The sequence below is a fragment of the Equus caballus genome, chromosome 5 (genome assembly GCF_041296265.1).
Source record: "Equus caballus isolate H_3958 breed thoroughbred chromosome 5, TB-T2T, whole genome shotgun sequence".
In the NCBI taxonomy this organism is placed as follows: Eukaryota; Metazoa; Chordata; class Mammalia; order Perissodactyla; family Equidae; genus Equus; species Equus caballus.
Window position 1 is genome coordinate 63,369,352 of NC_091688.1, and position 22,252 is coordinate 63,391,603.

Below are 22,252 nucleotides of genomic sequence, written 5' to 3' on the forward strand. Positions count from 1 at the left end.
CTGCACCCCCTTGCAGACCCCAGAGGCGACGCAGGCTCCTGTCACTCACCCTCGCCGCCCTGGAGGAGTAGGGATCCTCGAAGAGCGCCCACATGCGGGGTTGCCAGCCGCGGCAGCCCCCGGACCCGGCGCCGGGGCCCGCGCCTCCTTCGTGCGGCCCCAGGCGCTGCAGGGCCAGCTCCCGCTCATCGTCGCCGGCCTCGTCGCGGGGCCCCGAGCCTCCGCCGCCTCCGTCCGGACTCTCGAAGATGTCCAGCGCCTCCTCGGCGTCGCGGTGCTGCCGGTAGGTCATCCAGCAGCAGGGCTCCACGTCGGTCTCGTCGATGCCCCAGAAGGTGAGCTCCTCCTCGAAGAGCGGCCCGCACACGTCGGCGGGGCAGTGCAGCTTGCCGGTGCGGTAGTAGTTGAGCACGTAAGCGAAGACGCCGGGGTGCCGGTCGAAGAAGAACTCGCAGCCCCCGCCGCCGCTGCTGCCGCTGCTGCCCGCACCACCGCCATCGCACTCGGGCCGGCCCCCGCCGTCGGGATCGGCCAGCCAAGCGAGGCGGGTGCCCGGTAGGGTGCGCAGGGTGCTGCGGTAGGTCTCATGTCGCGTGCCGCCCACGTTGATGATGATCTTCTCCGACGCCTCGCCCTTGGCCATCTCCTCCTTCAGACATGTTTTGGACGGAGGCTTGTTCCCCGACTTGCGCCCGCGGTAGGAGGAGACACACACCGAGCTGATCATAAGAAGCGCTGCGGGGCTTCGGCTTGGGGCGGCCGCTGCCCTCCAAACACCCTTCCCGAGGAGGCAGCGTCAGGCGGGGGAGGGGGAGGAGACGAGGAGGAGGCAGGAGGCGGCGGCGGCCCCCTCTGCGGCGTGGCCCTGCCCCTGCCTCCGCACCCCCCGGCGCGGAGCGGGAGGAGTTGGGTTTCTCGGGTGCACAGGTGGTTGGGGTTTGGGCAGGCGCCGCCGGGGAGGGAGGCAGGATGGGGAAAGGGTAGCCGAGGACCCAAGCGAGGGGCCCAGGGAGTCAGGGGCAAACACACACACGTTCCCCCGCTAGAGCTGGACACTCAGACGCTCCTGGTCCGGGACACACCCCCCTTTTCACCCCCCAAAGACGAGAAAGCGCACAGTCCAGGCGCACTGCGAGGGTCCGGAGCGCGCGCGCGCGCTCACACTCACTCCGGCCACCCTCCGGCTCCCAGACCGCGCCGAGCCGCGGGAGCGCCGGCTTCCCGCGGCAGCGGCAGCGCAGCAACAAGTCTTCCGAGAGGCTGCCTGGGCCGAGCCGACGCTCTCACGGCAGCCGGAGCTCCGCGGGCCCGGGCTGCGTGCGGTCAACTCGAGGCGGCGGCGGCGGCATGTGGCCTCTTCCCCCCATTCATAAATCCAGCGCAGGGCACGGATGGCGGGCGGGGCTGAGAGGAGCGCGGCGTTCGGGCGGGCGGGGACTGCGCAGGGCGAGGCGGCAGCAGGAAAACAAGCGCGCCGCAGGAGCGAGCCTCCGGTCCTGCGTCCGCGGCTCGGCGGCGGCTGGGAGCGGCGCTGGGCTGGGCGCTGCGGGGGCCGTGCTGGGGCGGGGGGGCCTCAGACGGGGCGTCCTGCGCGGCACCGAGCCTGGGAGGCGGGGCCGCTCTGGGGAGCCGGGCTCCGGGGAGCGGGGCTCTGGGCACTGGCGAAGGAGTCTCCCGGGCAGTGGCCGAGCGGCCAAGGACACCTGCAGGCTTCCCGAGCTGCGCCGAGCGGGAGCCTCAGCGCAGCGCCCCGGCGCCAGGCTCCTGCGATCTGGCGGCGCTGGGAGCCACGCCATCCACGCGTCTGCCCATCTCCGGGCGGGGCGCCGGCCTTGGCTCTCGGTAAAGAGCGGGTGAGAGGTGGCCTAGGGGAGGGGCCGCCTCAGCGCCGGTGGGCTGGAGCTCAGGGGGCTCGCCGTCTTCCTCCGGCGATGGCAGCGGACGCCACTCTCTGGTGGCGCCTTTTCCTCCCGGCCCCGCCTCGCCCGGGCGCGCCCTCCGCGGGGCAGGATGGGCGGGGCGCGGCGCGGGGCCGACCCGGCTAGCTGCAGGGCTCCGGCGGCCGAGCTCAGCCTTCCTCCGCGGACCCGAGGCGAGCCGAAGCGCGTAACCCCCTTGCCGCCAGCGCCCAGCCTAGCGCGCCGCCCCTGCGCGCCGCCGCCGCCTCCATCCCCTCCCACCCTCCTCGGCCCCCTGCCCCCCTCCCTCGAGCCCGCAGCTCCTCCCACTGCAGCCTGGAGACTCCGAAGCGTTCTCGACCCCTGACCTCTAACCTCCGCCTGCCCTCTTCTGGGGGCTCCGGTTGCCCTCTCCTCGCCAAGCTGGTCGCGTTGTTGCGGTTTCATGGCTGACTGGAGGCCCGGGGAGGAAAGAGAGTGGAGAGAGGGTGTCGCAAGGAGAAGGCTGCCCCCTCCTGCTCCAGACACCGTGTTGGGGCCTCCTGACCACCCCACCCCCATCCTGCGCTTTCGAGGCCCAACCAGGACCAAGACGCCCGAGATCTTGATGCTTACAGCCTCTGTCACAGTCACCGAAGCCCCCGCGGTGGAATGGGGAACCTGGCAGCCTTGGGCAGAGAAGTAGGTCCTGGTCTGGGTGGAAGGAAATCGTAGTCCTGGCGCTGCTATGGGTGTGGGGTGAAAGGTCATTAAAGCCAGGGCTCATCGTTGCCCTGGGGGCGCATAGGTGGTGTCCCGGTCCTGCCTCCTGGTTTTATTGTTGTTTCACTCATTGCAATTTGACTTTGCCCTTTGTATGTCTCATCTCCCTCTCTGACCCTGAGCTCCTCCAGACCACCTTTTCATCTTGATCTCTCCCACAGTGCCTGCTTCTGAGAACCTGTCTGCTAAGTGATTGAGAAGCTGCTGTGCCCAAAGCATTAGACACCAGCCCGACTTTATTGGCCTCATCCCAAGAGCAATTTCCAGATTCGTTTATTTTTATTTGTTTTTAAGTCCAGAACCTCTTCTACATCTTTACATTAATTCTCTCTCTTTTTTTTTTACTGCTTTAGGCAGCCTCCTTGTCCATCTGGATGGTGTAAGGAGGACTTCAAGGCAGAAGTGCAAGGTGACTGACACCTGCCCTGGACACCTGTGCACAATCTGATGTCCAGATCAGGCAGTACCTGGCTCTACTGGGAAAAACAAGACAAGGAGCTGGATGTGCTCTGAGGAAAGGTTACACGCCTGGTGCAAGTGCAAGGAATTCTAACAATGAAAAGTCTTATCATTAATGAGGTCAGAAAACCAAATGCTGGTGATCTTTGGTGATCCGCACTAATCTGCAGAGGAGGTAGGCACCATCCTGGACTGTGGTCAGAAACACACATTTGCTGCCCCTCCCCCATTTGTGTCTAGTCCACCCACCCCTTGGACCTGATGTCTACATTTCAGAGTTTAGGTAGCTTTGAGTTTGCTGCTGCAAAAAAGAAATATCCCAAATATGACTGGGAAGAGAAGACCCAGGGCAGGCCAGAAGGCTGAGTGAGGAAGGAAGAACCACACAAGAATACTAAAGAACTGGCTGTAATGAACAGCTTTCGAGTCCTAGCTGGCAAACTCCGTTGGGGTGTCTCCCTGACTTTCCATTCTTCAGGCTGGCTGAACTCAGGTGTTCGAAGAAAGTGGAGAGGTTGATGGCAGGGGGGTGAGAGAGGGGGAGAAACTATCCCAGCATCCACACTTGAGACATTTGTTCACCCAGTAAATATTTCTTGAGTGCCTACTGTGTGCCAGAAGCTGTTGCAGGCCTGGAAATCATTGAATAAAACAGAGCCCGCCACCTCGCCTGGTCAAGCTCTGCCTCTAGGTGCTTCCATTCTGTGGCATTTGTGGACGGAGATAAGCATGTGGGGAGATAGGTAGAGAGAGAAAGCTGCCAGGGAAAAAGGAGGCCTGGAGGGGAGGCCGGAAAGCTGGGGTGTGGGGTGGGGGAACCCAGGAAGAGCCAAGGAACCCAGAGGGCCCATCTGGGAGAGGCAGCCAGTAAAGGTGCGCTAGGGAGAGGCCCCCTGAGTTAGCCCACTGACCAGCTCCTGGGGAGGGGAGCCCAGCCACAGGCCAGAGGCCTCACCACTTGTTAAAGATTTTATCCTAGAGCTCTGGGCTGACGTGCTACCTGGGTCTTTCTGGAATATTCTGAGGGATTCTGTATGCTGCAGTTGGCATCATAGGGTTTGTCCCCGTCAGTCTGTGTGTGTGAAGTCATGCTGTTTCCCCAAAGCACAGATGCCAGGAAAGAGGGGAGCCCCCTGCCCAGCCTGCAAGTGTGACAGCCTTCACTTGATGGGTGGGTGCTGCCCCCTGGTGGTGCTGGGAGACCCTGCTCCAGACCTCACCCTCATCTCTGGGCTGTGGTGATGCGGAGAAAAGGGGCTGATAGCCCGGGTGACAGCTGATTCTGGGCTTCCTGTCAATTCCAGGACCTCAGGTGCCTCTCCCAGACTAACTCTCCTATCTGGGACTCTGCCTGCTCTCTCCCTTTTCCATTCCTCCAAGACCTTGGTAACGGACAGGCTTAAGCAAGATCACGAAGCAGACACAGTTGTAAATTCCTAATCCCACAAGGTTCTTTCTCTCCATTATCACCTTTTCTCCACCTTCCTCCCCTGGGTGCCCCCGTTTCTTCTGGTTGTCAGAAAAGAGTGTCTGTCTGGGAGCCAGTTCATGCTAAAGTGTCAGCCACAGTGGTTTCTCTCACCAGGAATAAAGGTATGGCAGAAAGATAGGAAAAGAGGACCATGATCCCAGAGGACACTGATGGGGGCTGTCAAGTACCTGTAGACCTTCTAGAACCCTCAAATAAGGCCCTTTCTCTCTCAGAGCTGAAGCTGATCTCGCCAGTGGGAAGCTGGAGAGCTTGACATCAAAGTCATTTACCCATCTCCTTACCCTACTGGGGGCTTGGCAGGGGGCTCAGCCACTTTGGGGTGACAGGAGCCATCAATCTCTCCATCTTCCTTCTTTGGACTCTGCTTGTTTGGAGGGGCTAAAGGCCTAGGAGCAGGCCCCGTGGCTGCCAAGACAAGGTCCTATCCATTGATACTCATGCCTCCCCCTTTTTGGCATTCCAGCTCCTGCCAGGGACTGACGCCTCCCTCAGGTTCAGGTCAAGGAGCCAGCATCCTTTCCCAGCCTGCCCTGCTCCCCAGTCTGGTTAACTGAGTTACTCTATCAGCATCATCATTGCGGCAGAGGGTGACAGTGCCTTTCCCCCCATGGAGGGAGAGAAGGGCGGACGAGAGTTTCCTTATCATTTCATTTTATCCTGCCTCCCCCTCCCCACCCCCCGGCAGCCTGCAGGATTTGCAGGCTCCAAATAAACTGCTGAGAGCCTTCCCAGGAGGGATCTGGGGAGAACCCAGCCATAGAGGACAGTCCACGGGGCCTGGTGGAGGTCAGAGAGAATGGCTCTGCACAAGGGCTGAAGGTAGCGTTGGGTTGCTGTGAAGGTATATTTGGGGCCCCAAGGAACTCCAAAGATGGCTTTTGATGGCCCAACTCTTAAAGGGAAGGGACCAAAAGGGTGCAGGCCATAAACTCAGGCCTGGCTGTGACTCAGAGCCTCATAAACTGTGGACTTGGAGTCACAGTGTTGGAAGGGACCTGGTGCCAGCTCACAGACACATTCTCCTTGAGAGATTTCAGGACTAGGAGCTGTGGTGAGTTCTGAGAGACAGCTGGGGCTGGGGTTGGGCCAAGGGCAGAGAATGATATGTGGGCCCCCATGGCCTCCACATGGAGACCAATGAGAATCAGGATCAGGGCCAGCTCAGTGGACCCCCCCAGAGCCCTCCTTGCTCAAGGCTGCTGGGATGGAGACCCAACCTGGGTCCAGAGAGCCTGAGTACGCGCATGCACGTTAGCTCAGGGCCCAGCTGCCAAGACTCCTTGGCACTCAGCATTTCTCCATCTAGAAAAGTACAGATTCCTCCCACCTGGGCTAAATTCCAGCCAAACTGGTTCATTCCATTAGAGCAGTTACGTAGTCCTGATGGGCCTGGTCCCCCCAAGCAGTGTCCTGGGGACAGGAAAAGCAGTTGTTTGAAGAGGCAGACCAAACTGTAGCTCCTCTTGGATGCTCATGAAGCCCAGGGATCCTTCCCTGCCCTGGGAAGAACGGGGAGACCCAGCACCCACCCGGCTCTGCCCCAGAGAGCCACAGGCTGATCTGCACTGAGTCTTGCTGCTCTGCAGCTGGCACTGTGGCTGGCATGGAGTGATCTTCATAATGGTTTATTTGCTGTTGAGTGACAGCATAGTCTTCTCCCCATTTCCCAGGTTTCTTCCTATTTAAGATAATATAAGTAAAGAAAGTAGTGTGCCTGGCACAGTGAGTATGCCTGTGGGCAGGACATTCCAAGTCAAATTATGATGGCCTCTGCAAGGCAGGGATCCCTGCCAAATTCTTCTTTGTAGATTCCCAGGGCTTAGGACAATCCTAGGCACTCAGACCCCTCGATTCATGCTTGATGCATGGAATTACTGAGGCAGTGGGATGAGGGTGGGAGACCGTGGGAGCCCTGCCTGTCAGCACCTTGCTGTATGGAGGGTGCACTGGATTGGGAGTCAAGAAACCCAGGCTTTGGCCCCAGTTTTTCCCCTGCTTAGTTGTGAGAATTCTTGGTAGATCTCTTCCCCTCTCTGGGCCTCAGTCTCCCCAACTGTTCTAGTTGGGCCAGATAATCACTAAGGCTCATGTTCTGGTTACTATCACTGTGAAGCAAATTACCCCCACAACTTAGTGGTATAAATCCAACAAGCGTTTTATTTTGCTCATGATTTTATGGGTTAGGAAGCTAGGAAGGGCTCAGCTGAACCATTGTTGCTCGGGGTCCCTCACGCGGCTGTAGTCAGGTGTCAGCTGGGCTGACCCTTCACTATGGTGCATCCGTGTGGCTGGCAGTTGATGCTGGCTGTTGGCTCGGAGCTCAGCTAAAGCTGTCAATGGAAGCACCTGCAGACACATGGCCTCTCCAGCACGGGCTGGCTTCAGGGTAGTTGGACGTCTTACATGGCGGCTAGGTTTCCCCAGAACCATAATCCTTAGACCGTCAGGTGGAAGTGGCATGACCTTTTCTAATCTAGCCTCAGAAGTCACGAAGCATCACTTCCGCCATATTCTGTTGATCAAAGGACACATTTGCTCATCCAGATTCAAGGGGGGAAGCATAGACTCCACTTCCTTGAAGTGTTAAAGAATTTGGGGCCTTAAAAAAATAAAAAACCACCACATCCCTGGGTCTACAGAATTCTTCAATGCTGGGCCAAGCGCCTGTGGCTGGAGCTGGCTGAGCCTGCGTGTCTGGTTGGGGCTGTTTGTGGGGGAAGCAGGACCGTGTGTAGGACCAGTGACACTCCCCTTCCTGGAGACAGTGCCTTCTCTCCTCTCCTTCCTTGGCTTCTTTAGGTTTAGGCCGCAACTATTCTTTCTGAATAGCTCTGGGAGAATGGCTCATTGCATGAGTGATGGGACCCCCAGAAGGAAGCAGGCCCCATGGATTTATTCTAGTTGTAAGAAGAAAGGAAGCTAATAGTTAATGAGAACCTATTCTATTTTAGTTTGGAAAGAATTCTATACTGTATTCCAGAAGGAGTTCATTTTTCCCATATAACATCTCTGCAAGAAAGGGATTTTATTGTCATCCTCCTATTATAGATTAGAAAGTGGAGGTTCAGGGGTTTAAGTGACTTGCCCAAGGTCGTGCAGTTGGCGACAGAGCCATAACTCAAACCAATCTCCTGCCGCACGCCCCGGGGCAACCATGAGGCAGCAACCATGAGGCATCAACAGCGGCCTCTTGTGTCCTCCCACATGCCCTTCTCCTCCTCCCTGTCTGCTCCCTCCGCCCAGGGCGCAAACTTGGCCACTCACCTCCCCATCCTAACTTACCTGTTCTGTGCCCAGCTTTGTCTCTCTAAGCTGACTTCCCCTCAGGAGAAAGCTTCCACTTGGTACCAATGACTGAAGATGCCCAACGCCCTGGAACAGACCCATTACATGGGCAGACACAAAGTCTTTGGCCCCCTTCCCGCCAACAAGTGGGATCTGTAGGCCTTCCCCTTAATTCTTGGCAGATGCCGTGACCCATAGGATATGCGGAAGTGACACTGTGCCATTTTCCAGGCCTAGGCCTTAAGAAATTGGCAGCGTCCACCTCCTGTCTCTTGAAATGGTCTTTCTGGGCACCCCAAGCCATCGCATAAGAAGTCTGGCCTCCCAGACGTGAACTTTGCTGGACAGGCCAGCTGAGATGCTCCTCTGGCCCATGTCCCAGCTGAGCCCAGCCCTCCAGCCCTTCTCAGTGAGGTGCCGGCCATTTGAGTGAATGAGAGTGAGGCTGCCTTGGACACTCCAAACCAGCTCATCTGCCAGCTGAATACTAAAAAGTGACCTCAGTTGCCACCAGAAGAGTTGCTCAGACAAGCCATGCCTGAATTGCTCACCCAAAAGACCATGAGATATGATAAAATGCTTGTTTTAAGCCGCTAAGTTTGGGGAAACGATACACAGCAACCTGCCTTATCTCATTCAATCCATTCATTATACCTATTTTACAGATTAGGAAGTTTAAGCTCAGAGTGATTAAGTAACTTGCCTTGGGTCTCCCAGGAGGCGGGAGGCCTAGCTGGCATTTGAACTTGAACTTGGGAAGTCTGACTCCATAGCCCCCTTGCACCCGAGCCCTTGTTATATTGCTTCAGAGTCTGAGTGGGTCTGTGTGCCCCTGCTGGCAGGAGGGTTGACATTTCAACCAAAAACATTACCTTCAACCAAAGGATTGGATGAATTTACCAGGAGTGACATTTCCAGCCCTAGGACATTCCCCTGTTTGAGAGATAGGTGGGGAGATTTGGAGTCCAGGGCACGGGGGGTTCCATCGTAAAATTCAGGGCAGTGGACGCTGATTTATTCTTATATCTGTAGCTGGCACAGAGCCTGTTCCCAGCAGATACTCAATAAATGTTCAATGAGTAAACTAACCCACAAAGGAATGAATGATGAAGTTGGAGAGGTGGACTAAGACCCGGACAGAAGGGGTTTCCTGCCATCTGGTGGCTATTCCTGGAACAACATCTTCTCTATGGCAGAAGGAAACAGAAGGTTTCTTTGGGGACCTTGGCTGCCTGTGTCTGAGATCAGGCAGCACCATTGCAGACTGGAGTGGGGTGGGGTGGGGCAGGACCTCCCCTACGAGCCAGATGTCCTGCCTCTCCAAGTGTCTATGCTCCTTGAGGGTGAGGTTGGGAGCAGCACTCCCCCTACCACCAGCTCATTCTGTTCTTCACGGAGCCGAGCATTCAGGAGGTGCTTAATACATACATACTTGGGATTGAAATTTGAGAAAACGGGTAATGTCAAACACCATATTTAATCTTTACCTTCTACTGAAGTTTGCAAAAGAGCTACCTTGAAGAGAGGGGCCACTTCCTCAGAACTTAGAACATGCTGGCTCCTGCGAACGCTTGAGTCCCCTGCCATCCCCCTTGTCACTCTCAGGCCTCTGGGTGCTGGCAGCTTTCCAGCCCCCAGCCCTTCCCTGAGATGGGCCTCCACTCCTCACCCCTGCAGAGCTCAGAGGTATGGCTCTTGCTGGCGGGGCGGTGGGGGGGGACTTCCCCCACAAAGCCCTCTGAGTGGACACCGAACACCATCCTCACCTCAGAAGAAGCAGCATTTTCCTCACCTGGGAAAACCCAGACAACAGAGCCCCTCCCTCAGAGAACAGCTGCAGAGATCCCATGAGGTGGGCAGGTAGAGTACTTGATACTCAGGGAGGCCCAGGACAAGTGCGTACATTGTTAGACACCCAGGACAATTCCTGGGAAAATAAATGCAGGTCCCTCCCCATCCTCCCCAAACTCCTCAGCCAGCCAGCCTGCACCCACAACTCCCACAGCCGTCCTCTCCACCTGCCCCATCCAAGCTTTCACACAAAGCTGCCCTCGGGACCCTCAGCCTCCCCCAGCCCCTCCCCCTGATCCCAGACAGATCGGAAACGCAAGAGGAGCTTGGTAAGAACAGACACTTTATTGTACACCATGGGGGGGCAGTGGGTAGAGAGGAAGGAGGGCTCCGGGGGTGACAAGGCCCCATCCTCTCCCCTGGGCCGAGTGGTCTTGACCCAGGGCTCTTACCAGCCATGGGCCATACAAACTTGTATTGTTCCAACCTTGTGCTGGAACCTAAAGTGATGCCTGCCGTGTGTGCTTGGATCTGTACAAAGCCGAGCTCGGGATGGGAAGATACCCTGGGCCCCCACCCCACCCCAGTCAGCAGGCCCCCAGTTTCAGGGCCTAGTGGATGCTCAGGGAGTCAGGAGCATTCCCACCTGTTCAGTCTCTTCTCTTTTCCACAGTGGGGAGTTACTCCGGTGGGTTATGAGGATGGGCAGAAGGGCAGGCCCCTGCCCGTAATACTGCAGGCTTGCTCAGGGTCTGGGACCACGCAGCTTCTGGCTCCCAGCCTCATGGCCTATGATGGGCTGACTCAGGGGGCTTCTCCCGGCACAAGGAACACAGTGGTCCCTCAGATTTATTGCTGGAGAGCAAAAACCAACCTCGCAGGCATCAACTTGTATGCTCCGCCTGTCCACCCCGATCTGGGCCTCAGGCTTCACACTGCCTCAGTGAAGAGGGCTCCCTGAGCAAGAAGCTGGTGATGGGGCCTGGAAGGCAGGCAGGGCAGGGCCCTCTTTCAGGCACGCCCTGCCCTGCCCTGGAGTCTGCTCTATTTCCTGTGGGCACTGCATAGACAGCACCAAAGCCAGTGGGGTGGGCACCCTGGGCAGGGATGTGGGGGCCTGCCCCTCCCCAGCCACCTCCTGCTCCTCCAGGCAGTCTGGGGCTGAATCTTACCTGTCAGATGCCCCATCTGCTCTTGACCCCACTGGCCTTGCCGCCCACCCCTTACTCCCGGCTCCCCTGAGGAGTGAGCAGAGGTGTGTGCCGGAAGCCCAGGGGAGGGGCAGCTGTTCCTTTCTGAACAGTCAGGACTGCCTCAAGGACAAACTCAGGACAGAGATCTGTGAGATGCCCTCTTGGGGCTCTCGCCATCTTAAGAAATCCAGGACTTTTCTTCCCGATGCAGAGCTTATGACACCAGTGGGAACAGCAAGAGGTTGGCTGGAAAATAAATTTGAGGGCTTCTTCCCTCCAAGGACCTTCCTTCTCTGTTTCTGGCAAACCCAGTGGTGTGAAGGCAATGAGTCACCAGCAAGAAACACGTGACTTTCCCACAGCAGGCAGCTTCTCAGAGGACCTGTCCTGAGGCCTCACCTGACACACAGAGAGGAGGCGGTGGTGGGGCGAGGGCAGCGTGGTCTTCAAGAATGGGGTGAACACTGGGAAGCACAAATCACCTACACACACCCACACCCACACGTGCACACAGCACACGCACACACACACATGCACACATACACACACGCACACCAAGCTCTGGGCCCTATGTCTAACAGCAGAGACACAGCCAGGACAGGGCCCGACTCACCGCAAAGGCTACAAGCACGAGCGAGCCCATGAGGACCAAGCAGACGGCCCCAGCTCAGCCCCCGTCACAGGCTGGCAGGCTGGGGCCTGGCCCAGCCACACGCTACAAAATTAAAAATATATCAAATATACAATGAAAATAGATCTGTACAGCACTGAGGATGAAAATAGTCCACCAGCCACAGTATAATATTGGGTTTGTCATTTAACAGCATTTACACCCACATGTACAGATTGAATATACAATAGAAATAGAATTTATAGAAGAGTATATATAGAGTGTCTCTCCCGGGGCCTTGCTTTTCCTGTTGCTAATTCTGCTTGGGATTAGGCATGGGGCCAGCTGGGAGGCGTTGTCAGGTGAGGGGCCTGAGGCGGGCTGTTGTGGGTGGGCTTCCCTCTCCCCTCACACACTCAGGAAGGACAGGTGGGGCTGAGAGGGCTGGAAATGGGAGAAGAGGTGGGGGAGGGACCAAAGGACTAAGGGGTGAAGGAGCGAACCCTGGGCCTAGTCTGTCCCTCTCAGGGCTCAGAGCACTGGGAGCCACAAGAGGAGTCAGGACACTGCGAGGGTGCCCCGGCCCAGCACCGTGGCCTGCTCCTGCCCTGCTCCCCACAGCTCTCAAAGATGGAGATTTGCTGTCCCAGCTTTCTTTCTATCCATCCATCCATCCAGCCATCCATCCTCCCATTGGCTCATCCATCTCTCTGCAGACATTTACTCTCCAGCCAGATTCTAATGCTCCCAGCCTGCACTCCGAGGGCCTCCCTCTTCTTGGGGAGGCCCAAAGGTGAGGGTGGGTGGGGATGCTGTGGGGGCTGAGCCCCAGGACAGAGGCCCGGCCCTTCCCCTTGGCAGCCTCCAGTGTCCACAGCACTGCCTGTGGCCCTCCCCACCATGGGCCAGGTGGCTTGGGAAAGGTTTCCGAGGTGTCTGCACGTGACATACACACCGGGTGGCTATGCTTATACTAGGAGAGTGAGTGGCGGCCCAAAGGGGCAGTGAAATTATCTGTCTTTCCCCAGGTGCGAGGCCTCCCGGGTGTGAGCCCCTGAACTCCAGGGCCTCTATTCCAGGGGAGAAGCTGCCACTAGCAAGAAAGGGGGGCCCCAGGTGAGAGGAGAGGGAGTGTGCTTCACAATTGTGCTCCAAACCTCTGAATTGTGCTGTGAACCATCAGGTGTGCTCTGGAAACCTCTCTGTGCACTCTCCTCTTCTCTCTTGAGGGAAGAGGCAGAGCCACCACTCTGGGCTCCAGGATCGCGGAGGGCAGAGTGGGAGGAGAGGGCAGGGAAACAGCTAACGCCTGACGGAGCAGGGAGGGCTTCAGGCCCAGGCAGGTGCATGAGCACGCCTCACTCACCCTAGGCAGGGCAAGGACATCGGAGAAGCTACCTGGAGCCAGGGGCAGAGGAGCCCCCCTGACTCCCACTGCTCAAGCCAGAGGGCTCCATCCACCTCACAAGGCAGAACCCCATCCCAAGGTGAGCCCTGCATCCTGGCACATGTCCTACCCCAGCCTCGAATAAGGCACCCCCTCACACCCTCGCTCTGGTCCCTCTCACCACCACCTGGCAGCACAGAGGGACCCCAAGACCTCAGAACTGCAGGTGGCAGGTTACAGGGACAGAGAGAGGGTGGAGTGACCCCTAAAGTGGCCACTCGGAGTCTCCCCTGTGCTGAGAATCAGGACTTCTGGATTGTTCCAGTTATTCGGTCACAATTTGGTGAAAGGGTCTCAGAGGGTTACATAGCTTGGGGACCTGGACTGGGGGACAGAGCTTCTCCCGGCCCCCACACAGGTTTTGGGAGCAGAAGTCAGCTGGGCAGAGGGCCTGGCCTAGGGGCAGAGGCCAGGCTGGGACAAGTGGGCTGGTCGGGTGTGGGGCAGAGGCAGGCGGGGTGGGGGCAGCGGTCACAGCTCTGACTCGGGGGTGCCGGCCAGGAGGTAGCCACTTCCATAGCGTCCATTGGGGTTGCCGCTGTTCTCGAGGGGTGACGTGCTGCCGGGCCCCAGGTAGGAGCGGTGAGTGGGCATGGGGGAGGGCGCCTCGCTGGGCACCTTGCTGAGGATGAAGCGGGTCTCGTCATTCTCCTCCAGGTTGGAGATGTCCTTCATCATGCGGCCCTTCTTGTAGGACACGGAGAGGGTGTTGGAGCCGTCAGAGAGCAGGTGAAAGTGCCGCAGGACGAACACCACAGGGATGGGCAGCGTGGCCACGACGATAAGGGTGATCAGGAGCGCCATGGCCCAGTTCGGGAAATACAGGTAGCGCTCGGCAGCCTGGGGGGCGGACGGGGGTGAGGGCTGCTGCCCAGCAGGGTGACAGCCTCACCCTCCCAGGACCTGCAGAGCTGCCTCTTCCTGCCCTCCCTCCACCCCCACCCCCCATCCTGGCCAGGCATTGGCAGAGATGGGGTCAGCAGCAGGTGCTACTTGAGTTAGCCGGTCACTTTGGTTAGGTCTGAGCCTCCCTGGGTCTCAGTTTCTACATCTGTAAAAGGATGGGTGAGTCCCTCCACAGGCGTGGAGCGAGAACATGGTTAGAAAGACTAGACAAGGACGTCAACCTTTCGACCCTCAGTTTCCCCATTTGTGCTATGGAGATAATGCCTTCTCTCTCTTTGGGCTGTTGTGAAGGTTACAGATCAGGTGTGCAAAGCCCCTGGCAGGGCCTGGCACACAACAGTCACCCTATAAGGGTTGATCTCTATTGCCTGTTACATTAACGGCCTGGGAAGATGCCAACGTCCCTGGGGTTTCAGGGCCCCCACCCCTCACCTCCTCCTTGATCCAGGCGCTGTAGCCCGGGGGTGTGACCCCCAGCTGGATGATGCTGGCCGTGGTGAGCACAGCCATGCACAACGGAGACACGAACTTCCACATGTAGAAATAGAAGCGGTAGGGCCGGAAGCCCAGCATCTCCGTCAGCTCCTGCATGAACCTGCCAGGGGCAGCAGAGGGCCCAGCAGTTGGCACCACCACTGTGCCTGCCCCTTCCTCCATAGCCACCTCCTCCAAGAAGCCTTCACTGACCAGTCCTTCCCTCCTGGACTCTTCGATTCTTCACATTCAATGCTCCTGATGTATTATTCTGTGGCCTGGCTACAGAGCCTCTGGGAAGGCTCTGCTGTCCTCCTCTAACCTGCTCTGACTACGTCACACTCCACCCAGGGATGTGATACAGCCTACCCGACATGCCCTGGGCTGGCACGAAGCAGTATGGGCTTCTGTGTTCTCTGGGGCCCGGCCCCACTCAGGCCGGCCTAGCTCTAGACGCCCCCTGCTGGAAAAGAGGTAGAAGTGCATGTCCCGAGTGTCCAAAGGCAGAAGTTGGCCCTGACTCAAGGGTTTCTAACCACAGCTCTCTGGGTGCAACTCTGGGAGGCTGGCATGCTCTGTACACAAATGGCATTAAAAAAAAAAGTCATGTTCACCTCAATAGCACTTAACTGAAATCTTACATTTCTTTCCATTATAAATGCAAGCGACTACAGTAATATTAACAGTACCTGTGACTGTCACCAGTTGATTAAATCACAGATAACGTGATTTTCTTACCACATTACAATTGAAGATACCTACAACATAATTTGTGTTCATCGCTACTTCAAAATTATCATTATTAGAGCCACAGCTAGATGTTGAAACTTAATGCAGCAAAAATAAAGCACATTACTATATCATAGATTTTAAACAGTAATCTGCTAATTTTCAATATAATTAGTTTCCTATATAATCCTATATATACCTGCTGAGGTACTGGGGCCTCACCAGACTGCAGGAGGGTCAGAGCCCCTTCTAGCAGCCTCTTCCAGCCCTGGATCACAAGCTTGCTCCCTCCTCATCGCCCGGCCCCTCCTGCCCTCCCTGGCAAGGAGATGGCTGGAGCAGGGCCCGTGAGAGAGGGTGATTCAAAGACGGGGTCCAGACGTCGGGGAGGGTCGGGCTGAGTGGGTTGGTAGAGTCCAGGCCTCACTGAGGACAAGGAGAGTGAGGCCACAGCCAACACTGAGAGTGGGGGGACCTAGACCTGGGGCTTCCTGGGGATACAGATTTGTTCTCAAACGAGGCCTGAGGCCTGAGGCCAGGGGCTGACGGTGAGTGTGGGTTTGTCCCGGGCTCAGGCCCTGAGACCCAGTCCGTTCTTACTGCTGAATTCTCTTACCCACCCGACCAAACTTAAGGCCAAAACCACACTCATCTCACACCCCTACGTAGATCACCTCAAAACTGCGAATCAGGCTCCGGAGTCCCTATGTTCTTTGAGGGCAAGGGCTTCTCGTACACCCAGTAAGTGCTTAACAGGCCTAAGAGATTTCTGAAGAGTTGTGCTATGGTAATTTAAGGCAATTTAGGGTGATTCCAGGACCTGAACCGGGAAGACTTGCGTCTTCAGACTGGCTCTACCTCTCACTAGCCAAGCGGCCCTGGGCGGTCATGTCTGAGTCTCAGTTTCACTTGTGATCTAGAAGGGCACTTTCAGCTCTGACATCCTGACTCTGTGATCTCCTGTCCCGCTCACAAGCAGCCCTGGCAACACAGCACTCTCCAGGGAGTCAGGATGGGACAGACCCCTCCTCCCGTCCCCACCCCTCCCCACATCTCCCTTACTTCTTGGTTCCATAGATCCAGGCCACGGCGACGTTCTCAAGGATGACGATGACGGTGAGTGGCAGGGTGGCCGAGTAGTCATCAAACATAGTGACAAAGTAGTTTCCGGAGCGCTGGACGAACAAGAGCCCCACGAAGAATGCAAAGACACAGCAGCCCACTACAGAGAGCCAGGAGGCCGGTGTGGGGGCAAAGGTGCAGGGTGGGCAGGCCCGGGGGTCTTGGGGGGCACCCAGGCCCTTCCCAGCCCACCCCTCCCCACAGCAGACCTGCAGCCCACCCTCAGCAGGCCCAGCCCAGCCCTGCCTGGGGGGAGGTGGTCCAGATGCTGAAGGTCTGAGCTCTCACTCTACTAGGCGGGGAGCATCCCAGGGCTGGGGGGACAGAGATGGAGCAGGGGACAAGGCCAGCATGGAGGGAGGCCACCCCTGCCCAAGATGATTCAGCAGGCCGTTGGGGGAGGGGCAAAGGAACCAAGAAGGAGGTCTGTCTCCTAGTTCGGGTTTGGCACAGATTCCCAGACAGCCTTCTCCCCCTGGCTCATCAGTGCTCTTCTCTGGGCGGCACGGCCAGGCTCCAGCTGCGTCTCAGTGGTGGGGGCGGGCTTCTGGGTACGGGGTCTTTCTAAAGTCAGAGCCACAAGCTGATCGTTGTCACAAAGTGAGTGGGGTCTGCTGGGAGGAGTTACCTGTGAACATCTCCTTGGGCACCTTGAAGGTGTCGATGATGGGCGTGGTGATGCCCGCCATGGTCCCGATCATACTGCCCAGGCCCAGGTTGATGAGCATCAGGAAGAACATGACGGACCAGAACGGGGAGGCAGGGAAGTGTGTCATGGCCTCGGTGAAGGCGATGAAGGCCAGGCCTGTGCCCTGCACAGACTGTGGGGTGGATAGGGGGCAGAAGGCGAGGGCTCAGTGAGGGCCCACACCTACCGCCCCCCCCGACCCAGGAGTCCCCTGCTTCCTTATGTCTGCCCTTGGAGCCATGGAAATAACTATTCCCTCTGTCACAGGGCTCCCCGCCCCCAACTAAATCCTCTTGTTTTGGGCCAGTGGGTCTCACACTTGAGTGGGCATCAGAATCGCCCCCAGGGAGTAGGACACCAATTCAGGAGTTTGCCTGTGGGACCTGGAACCTGCAAGCTGTACAAAGACTCCAGGCGATTCAGATGAAGATGCTCACATTTAGAAACACACCGAGCTCAAGGTCCTCCTCCTCTAAGAAGTCTTCCCTGATTGCTTCAGCCACAGTTTTGGCTGCTCCCAGCTCTGAACTCCAGACCTTAACGTAGTGGTCTTAACCTCAGCTGCCCAGTGGAATCACATCAGAGCCTTTAAAACCAACAACGCCCGGGTCTCACTCTAGGGACAATGATTGATAGGTCTAGGGGTAAAGCTGGCTATCAGGGTTGTGTAAAGCCCCCGGGTGACTCTGATGGCAGCCAAGGTAGAGGACTACTGCTTTAACGCTTGGGTCCCTGCTCACGGGGCAACTGACCACACACTGCCCACTGACACACTTCTGTGTTGTCCTGCAATGTCCTGCGATCGTGAGGGAACACCTGCCCCCATTGTGTATGTAATCCTTGTCATGTGGATGTTATTGAAGTTGTATTGTATAAAAAAACTGCTACAAGAGGCTGGCCCAGTAGCCTAGTGGTTAGGTTTGCGTGCTCCTCTTCAGCAGCCCAGGGTCCATGAGTTCGGATCCCAGGCACAGACTTAGCACCACTTGTCAGGTCACACTGTGGCAGCATCCCACATAAAATGGAAGGGGATTGGCACAGATGTCAGCTCAGCGACAATCTTCTTCAAGCAAAAAGAAGAAGGTCGGCAACAGATGTTAGCTCAGGGCCAATCTTCCTCACAAAACAAAACAAAACAAAAATGGCTACAGCCCGAGTTTTATTCAGAGGACCAGGCCACACCGTGAGAATGGGGCAGGTCTTGTGGAAGGGGGAGGTTCTTCCTGCCGCCAGTCACATGGGAAGAAACCAGGGCAGGGGTCCCCAGACTGGGCCCTTCTGCTGTTGATCACATGGGAAGAGTCAGGGGAGCGGGATGCAGCTCCCTCATCTGGGACGGTGCCAGTGGAACGGAGCTGACGTTGAACATGGAGCTCAGACCTCAGTACTGGGAAAGCATCACCCTCCCTGGCCCCAGAAAGAGGGGCAGGGTTGGCCCCAGCTGACAGGAGCTGGCTCTGCCCCACATCAGCCTTGGCACCAGCTGGGTCCCAGGACCCTCTGGGCATGTCTCTCCCTTGGCACCCCTTCTAATGGAACAGTCACTTTGAAAGTTTCCAGCTGTGCCTATGGGAATAAAGGCAAGGTGTCCAGACTTGGGCCTGGGCATGAAAGAGGGGGCAGCCTGCCCCTGTCCTACGCCACCCCAGGGACTAAGGGTCACGGTGGCAGTAGGAGTTAGAGTGGGGACAGCCAGGGGAGGGGGCAGAAGCATCAAGGGGGAACTCAGAGCATGCAAATCTGAGCCCTGGCTCCCTGCTTGCTCACTGTGAGACCCTGAGCAAGCTCCCCACTTACAGGCCACTCACCTATAAAATAGCGGACAATATTAACACTCGACTCATAACACTGTCATCAGGGCAAAAGGGGACAGACACAAAGGGCAGATGCTAATGCTAACACAAACACCTACTTTCTGCGTGCTGTGTACAAGGCACTGTTCCAAACGCCTTTCCTATGACCCATTCAAAGAATGTGAAAGTCACCCTCTGCACTTCCCGTGGTTTCTGTTGTCTGTCTCTGCCTGTCTCCTGTCAGGAGCCAACCTACCTCAGGGCAGCAGTTTTGGCTGTTACCTTTCCTCTCTCCCTCTCTGGGCACATAGTAGGTGCTCAAGTAAATGAATGAGTCCCTGGTGGCTTTTGGAAGCCTGCACCCAAGCTCTAGCTCCCCACAGCCTGTCTCTGGGTTCCGCACTTCCACGTCTGCCTCCCTGCCTGTCCTGGGAAGGGCAGTCTGTCCCTCACCTTGTCCAGCTCGTCCTCCAGAAGGCAGGGATCGAGGCCGAGGGCTGAGAAATGGTCCTCTTTCACGGTCTTGATGACCTTGTACATCTCCGAGTAGTCCTTGGTGGTCAGGTGGGAGAAGTTGACGTGAGGAGGGATGAGGGCCCGGCTCAGCACGTTGGAGTTGAGGTACCCCAGGATTTTCTCGGCATTCCTGCAGCACAAAGGGGAGAGGGCCAGGTCAAAAGGAAGGAGTGGGCACGACCCTGGGGGCACAACCCAGCAGGACCCCTGGACCATCAACAGAGACATCGCTGGAACTGTCCCTGGGGTCCAGGGCTGGGGACAGAGAGAGCACCTCTCATCTCCATCCCTCAGCCCAGGGGGATGGGGACTCTGCATCCACAGCCCGCCTGTCCCTCCTGGGTAAGGTGGACAGGGAGGAATAAGGACATGAGGAGAGGGGCCACCTACTCGACCACACACTTCTCATTCATGATGTTGGCCTTGAAGCCCAGCACAGCGAACACCACGAGGGTGGCCAGCACCGAGGTGAAGAAGTTGATGAAGGACACCAGGGCGGCATCGAAGTGGCAGTTGTTGTCCTGCTTGTTGTAGCTGGAGAAGGCGATGACACCCCCGAAGCCCAGCCCCAGGGCAAAGAAGACCTGTGTGGCTGCCTCCCGCCACACCTGGGGGTCCAGCATCTTGTCCAGCTATGGGGGGGCCATGGGAGGGGGAAGAAAAGAGACACACAGATGATGGTTTTATTCATGCACTGAAGTTCCCGCCACGTCTGCTTCCTTCAACCTCAATGGAGTTCAGAGGTGGCGTGGCAGAGTGGGAAAGAGCTGGGGCCGTGTGACCTTGGGCAATTCCCCTAACCCCTCTGAGCCTCAGTTTCCCCATGTGTAAAACACACATAACAGTATCAACTTCAGAGGATTGTTGTGAGGCTTAGGTAAGATAAAATAAATGCTATGTCCTTACATAGTAACTTCTCAGTTAATTTTAACTGCTATCACTGCTTACCATGAGCTATCATACTAAGGAACATCTCCAGGGCCATCGGGTATGAGGTATAGTGCACCTCTCTAGGGAGTGCCATTCACTTAGACTGTAGTGTGAATGGTGCCTCCTAGAGCCATGCAGTGTACAACCTGCACAACAGTACAAGAGAACTAAGAACACCAATGTCCCCCTGATACCCCCTCCACCTCAAACCATGAAAAAAGACACCACCTTCTCCTTCCTGCCCACCTGATCTCCCTTATCCCAGAAAAAAGGCCCAACGTTCATTCATCCACATCTACATGCTTCAGGTCACAGAAGAACTCCCACCCACCCATCCACCCAACTTGAAGAGAGAACCAGACACTTCCCAGGAAGGGGGAGCCTCTGCCTGACCCTCCATCTGCCCTCAGACCTGACAGAGCCTGAACCCCAGTGGCATCTGGATGGCATGGGGCCATCTCCAAAGCACTGTCATGTCCATTTTCCTTTTATTGTTTGTTCCTCAAACCGGGGGCCACAGCCTGGACCCAGCAGAAGGCCTCTACGGTCAGACAGACCCCAGTCTAAATGTAACTCCCATCTTTAATGAGCTGAGAACGCTCAGGCAAGTGACAGTGCCTGCTTTATGAACCTTGGTTTTCTCGTCTGAGAAGTGGGAAGAAAAACATAGCCCCCCTCCCAGAGTGACCGTGAGGACCAAATGTACAGCAGCAGGCAATGCCTGGCACATGGCAGCATCTGCGCCTGACAAAATGCCTCTGACCTAGTCAGGACAGGGTTTTTCGGTGGGAGCAGGGATTATTATTCATATTTTGAAAGAGTAAACTGAGGCCCAAAGCTGAAATGACTTGCCTGAAGTAGTGGAGCCAGCTAGTTGGGGCAGGAGTTACTACAATACAGATCACCGGGCGCTAGGCCAATGGCGCCCTCCCAGCGCCGTCTCCTGACTCAGGTGGGCTGCCAGCTATGCTCCTCAGAGGCTTTCCCTTTGACTTTTGCTGCTGAGGTGGCCCCAAGTGACCTCACTCCAGACAGATGAGGGAGGCCAAGGGTGAGTTAGAAAGTTAGCTACTCCTGCGGACACAAGCCTGCGTGGTCCTGGCCCGGCCACCCCTTACTGCCCACCGTGGGTAAGTCTATTCCTCACGTGACAAGGAGGTGGACTGGCGGGTCCATCCAGCTCTACTATTACAACCCTAACAGCCCGGACAGAGGGCCACCTGCCTGCCATCGCAGCAGCTTCCTGGGCATATCTGAGTATCTGAGTGGCCTGGAGTCACTCTGCCAGCTGAGAAGGCATTGGCAAGCTTGGAGGCTGGCAGAGCGGTGGGGCTGGGGAGGCACCCCCATGCTGAGGAGGAGGAGGTGGGGGAGATGGTGGTAGAGCTGTCGGACTTAAGGGCCATACGCAAATGGAGACCCAGGAGGATCGCTTGGCTGGAAAGTGTGTGCACTCCAGGGGAGATCAAGGCCCCCTACCCCACACATAACAGGTAAAGCCATCTTTGGTCCACTGAGCAAGCCCAGACCCCAGACCTTAAGGATCTAAGAGCCCCTTGGCACCCATGAGAAGGTGACACCCTCCCATCTCCTCCCCCTCTCTGTGCACTCAACAGTTGTATCATGACGTGGCCTTCCTGTGGATATGACATGCAGCCACTCATCCATCAGACCCTGAGCACCTTCTTTGGGACAGGCCCAGGGCTAGGTGATGGGAGCCATGGGGAGCAACAGCAGGCAAGGTCCCAGCTCCCACAGAGCTGACACTCAGAGAGATGGACAAAGTCAAACGACCCCACAAATAAATGTGACGAGGGCCGTGAAGGCTGAGCACCCAATGCTTGGAGAACCTGTAACGGGGGTTTGAGTGAGTCAGGAGGCCAAGGAAGGCTTCCACAAGGAAGAGATCCTTCGCCCGCTGGCTGGAGTAGGGAGGACAAGGCTGGAGCGGTACAGGTGAGGCTGGGAGAGTCAGAGGAGTCAGATCAAAGGTCTGTAAGGATCCTTGTCTTGATCCTGAGAAAGCACTTGATCCAGGAAACCCCTACGGGGCGTGAAGGAAGGGGAAACAATCCGATGTGCATTTCTAGAAGAAACCAGCAGATGCAGCAGACCTGCTGGGATGCTCCTTCTGGGGTCCAGTGGGGAGGTAATGGC

The 22,252-nt window shown here is 57.0% G+C and overlaps 2 protein-coding genes and 1 long non-coding RNA gene across 11 annotated transcripts in view; 1 reads left to right on the top strand and 2 right to left on the bottom strand.

Annotated features, from left to right (window-relative positions):
* Positions 1–2,187, bottom strand: part of KCNC4 (potassium voltage-gated channel subfamily C member 4) — a 48,569-nt gene extending 46,382 nt beyond the window's left edge. For 3 of the 6 annotated variants that reach the window (XM_070267231.1, XM_070267233.1, XM_005610345.4), the window contains exon 1: positions 50–859. In XM_070267231.1, the coding sequence (XP_070123332.1) occupies positions 50–727 (678 nt within the window). In that variant the 5' untranslated portion in view covers positions 728–859. Of the gene's footprint in view, positions 1–49 lie in introns of all 6 variants that reach the window. The other 3 variants (XM_070267232.1, XM_005610347.3, XM_001496153.5) reach the window with 3 other exon arrangements.
* Positions 2,180–3,794, top strand: LOC106783227 (uncharacterized). Its single transcript, XR_001380890.3, has 2 exons — positions 2,180–2,579; positions 3,014–3,794. It is a non-coding gene; the product is annotated as an uncharacterized lncRNA (long non-coding RNA).
* A 6,219-nt stretch (positions 3,795–10,013) lies between these two features.
* Positions 10,014–22,252, bottom strand: part of SLC6A17 (solute carrier family 6 member 17) — a 58,023-nt gene continuing 45,784 nt past the window's right edge. For all 4 annotated transcript variants that reach the window (XM_014740231.3, XM_070267234.1, XM_014740232.3 and 1 more), the window contains 6 exons: positions 19,556–19,797; positions 19,103–19,295; positions 16,797–16,989; positions 16,109–16,268; positions 14,276–14,438; positions 10,014–13,777 (listed from right to left, as the gene is read on the bottom strand). In XM_014740231.3, coding sequence (XP_014595717.1) covers positions 13,409–13,777; positions 14,276–14,438; positions 16,109–16,268; positions 16,797–16,989; positions 19,103–19,295; positions 19,556–19,797 — 1,320 coding nt within the window. In that variant the 3' untranslated portion in view covers positions 10,014–13,408. The remainder of the gene's footprint in view (positions 13,778–14,275; positions 14,439–16,108; positions 16,269–16,796; positions 16,990–19,102; positions 19,296–19,555; positions 19,798–22,252) is intronic.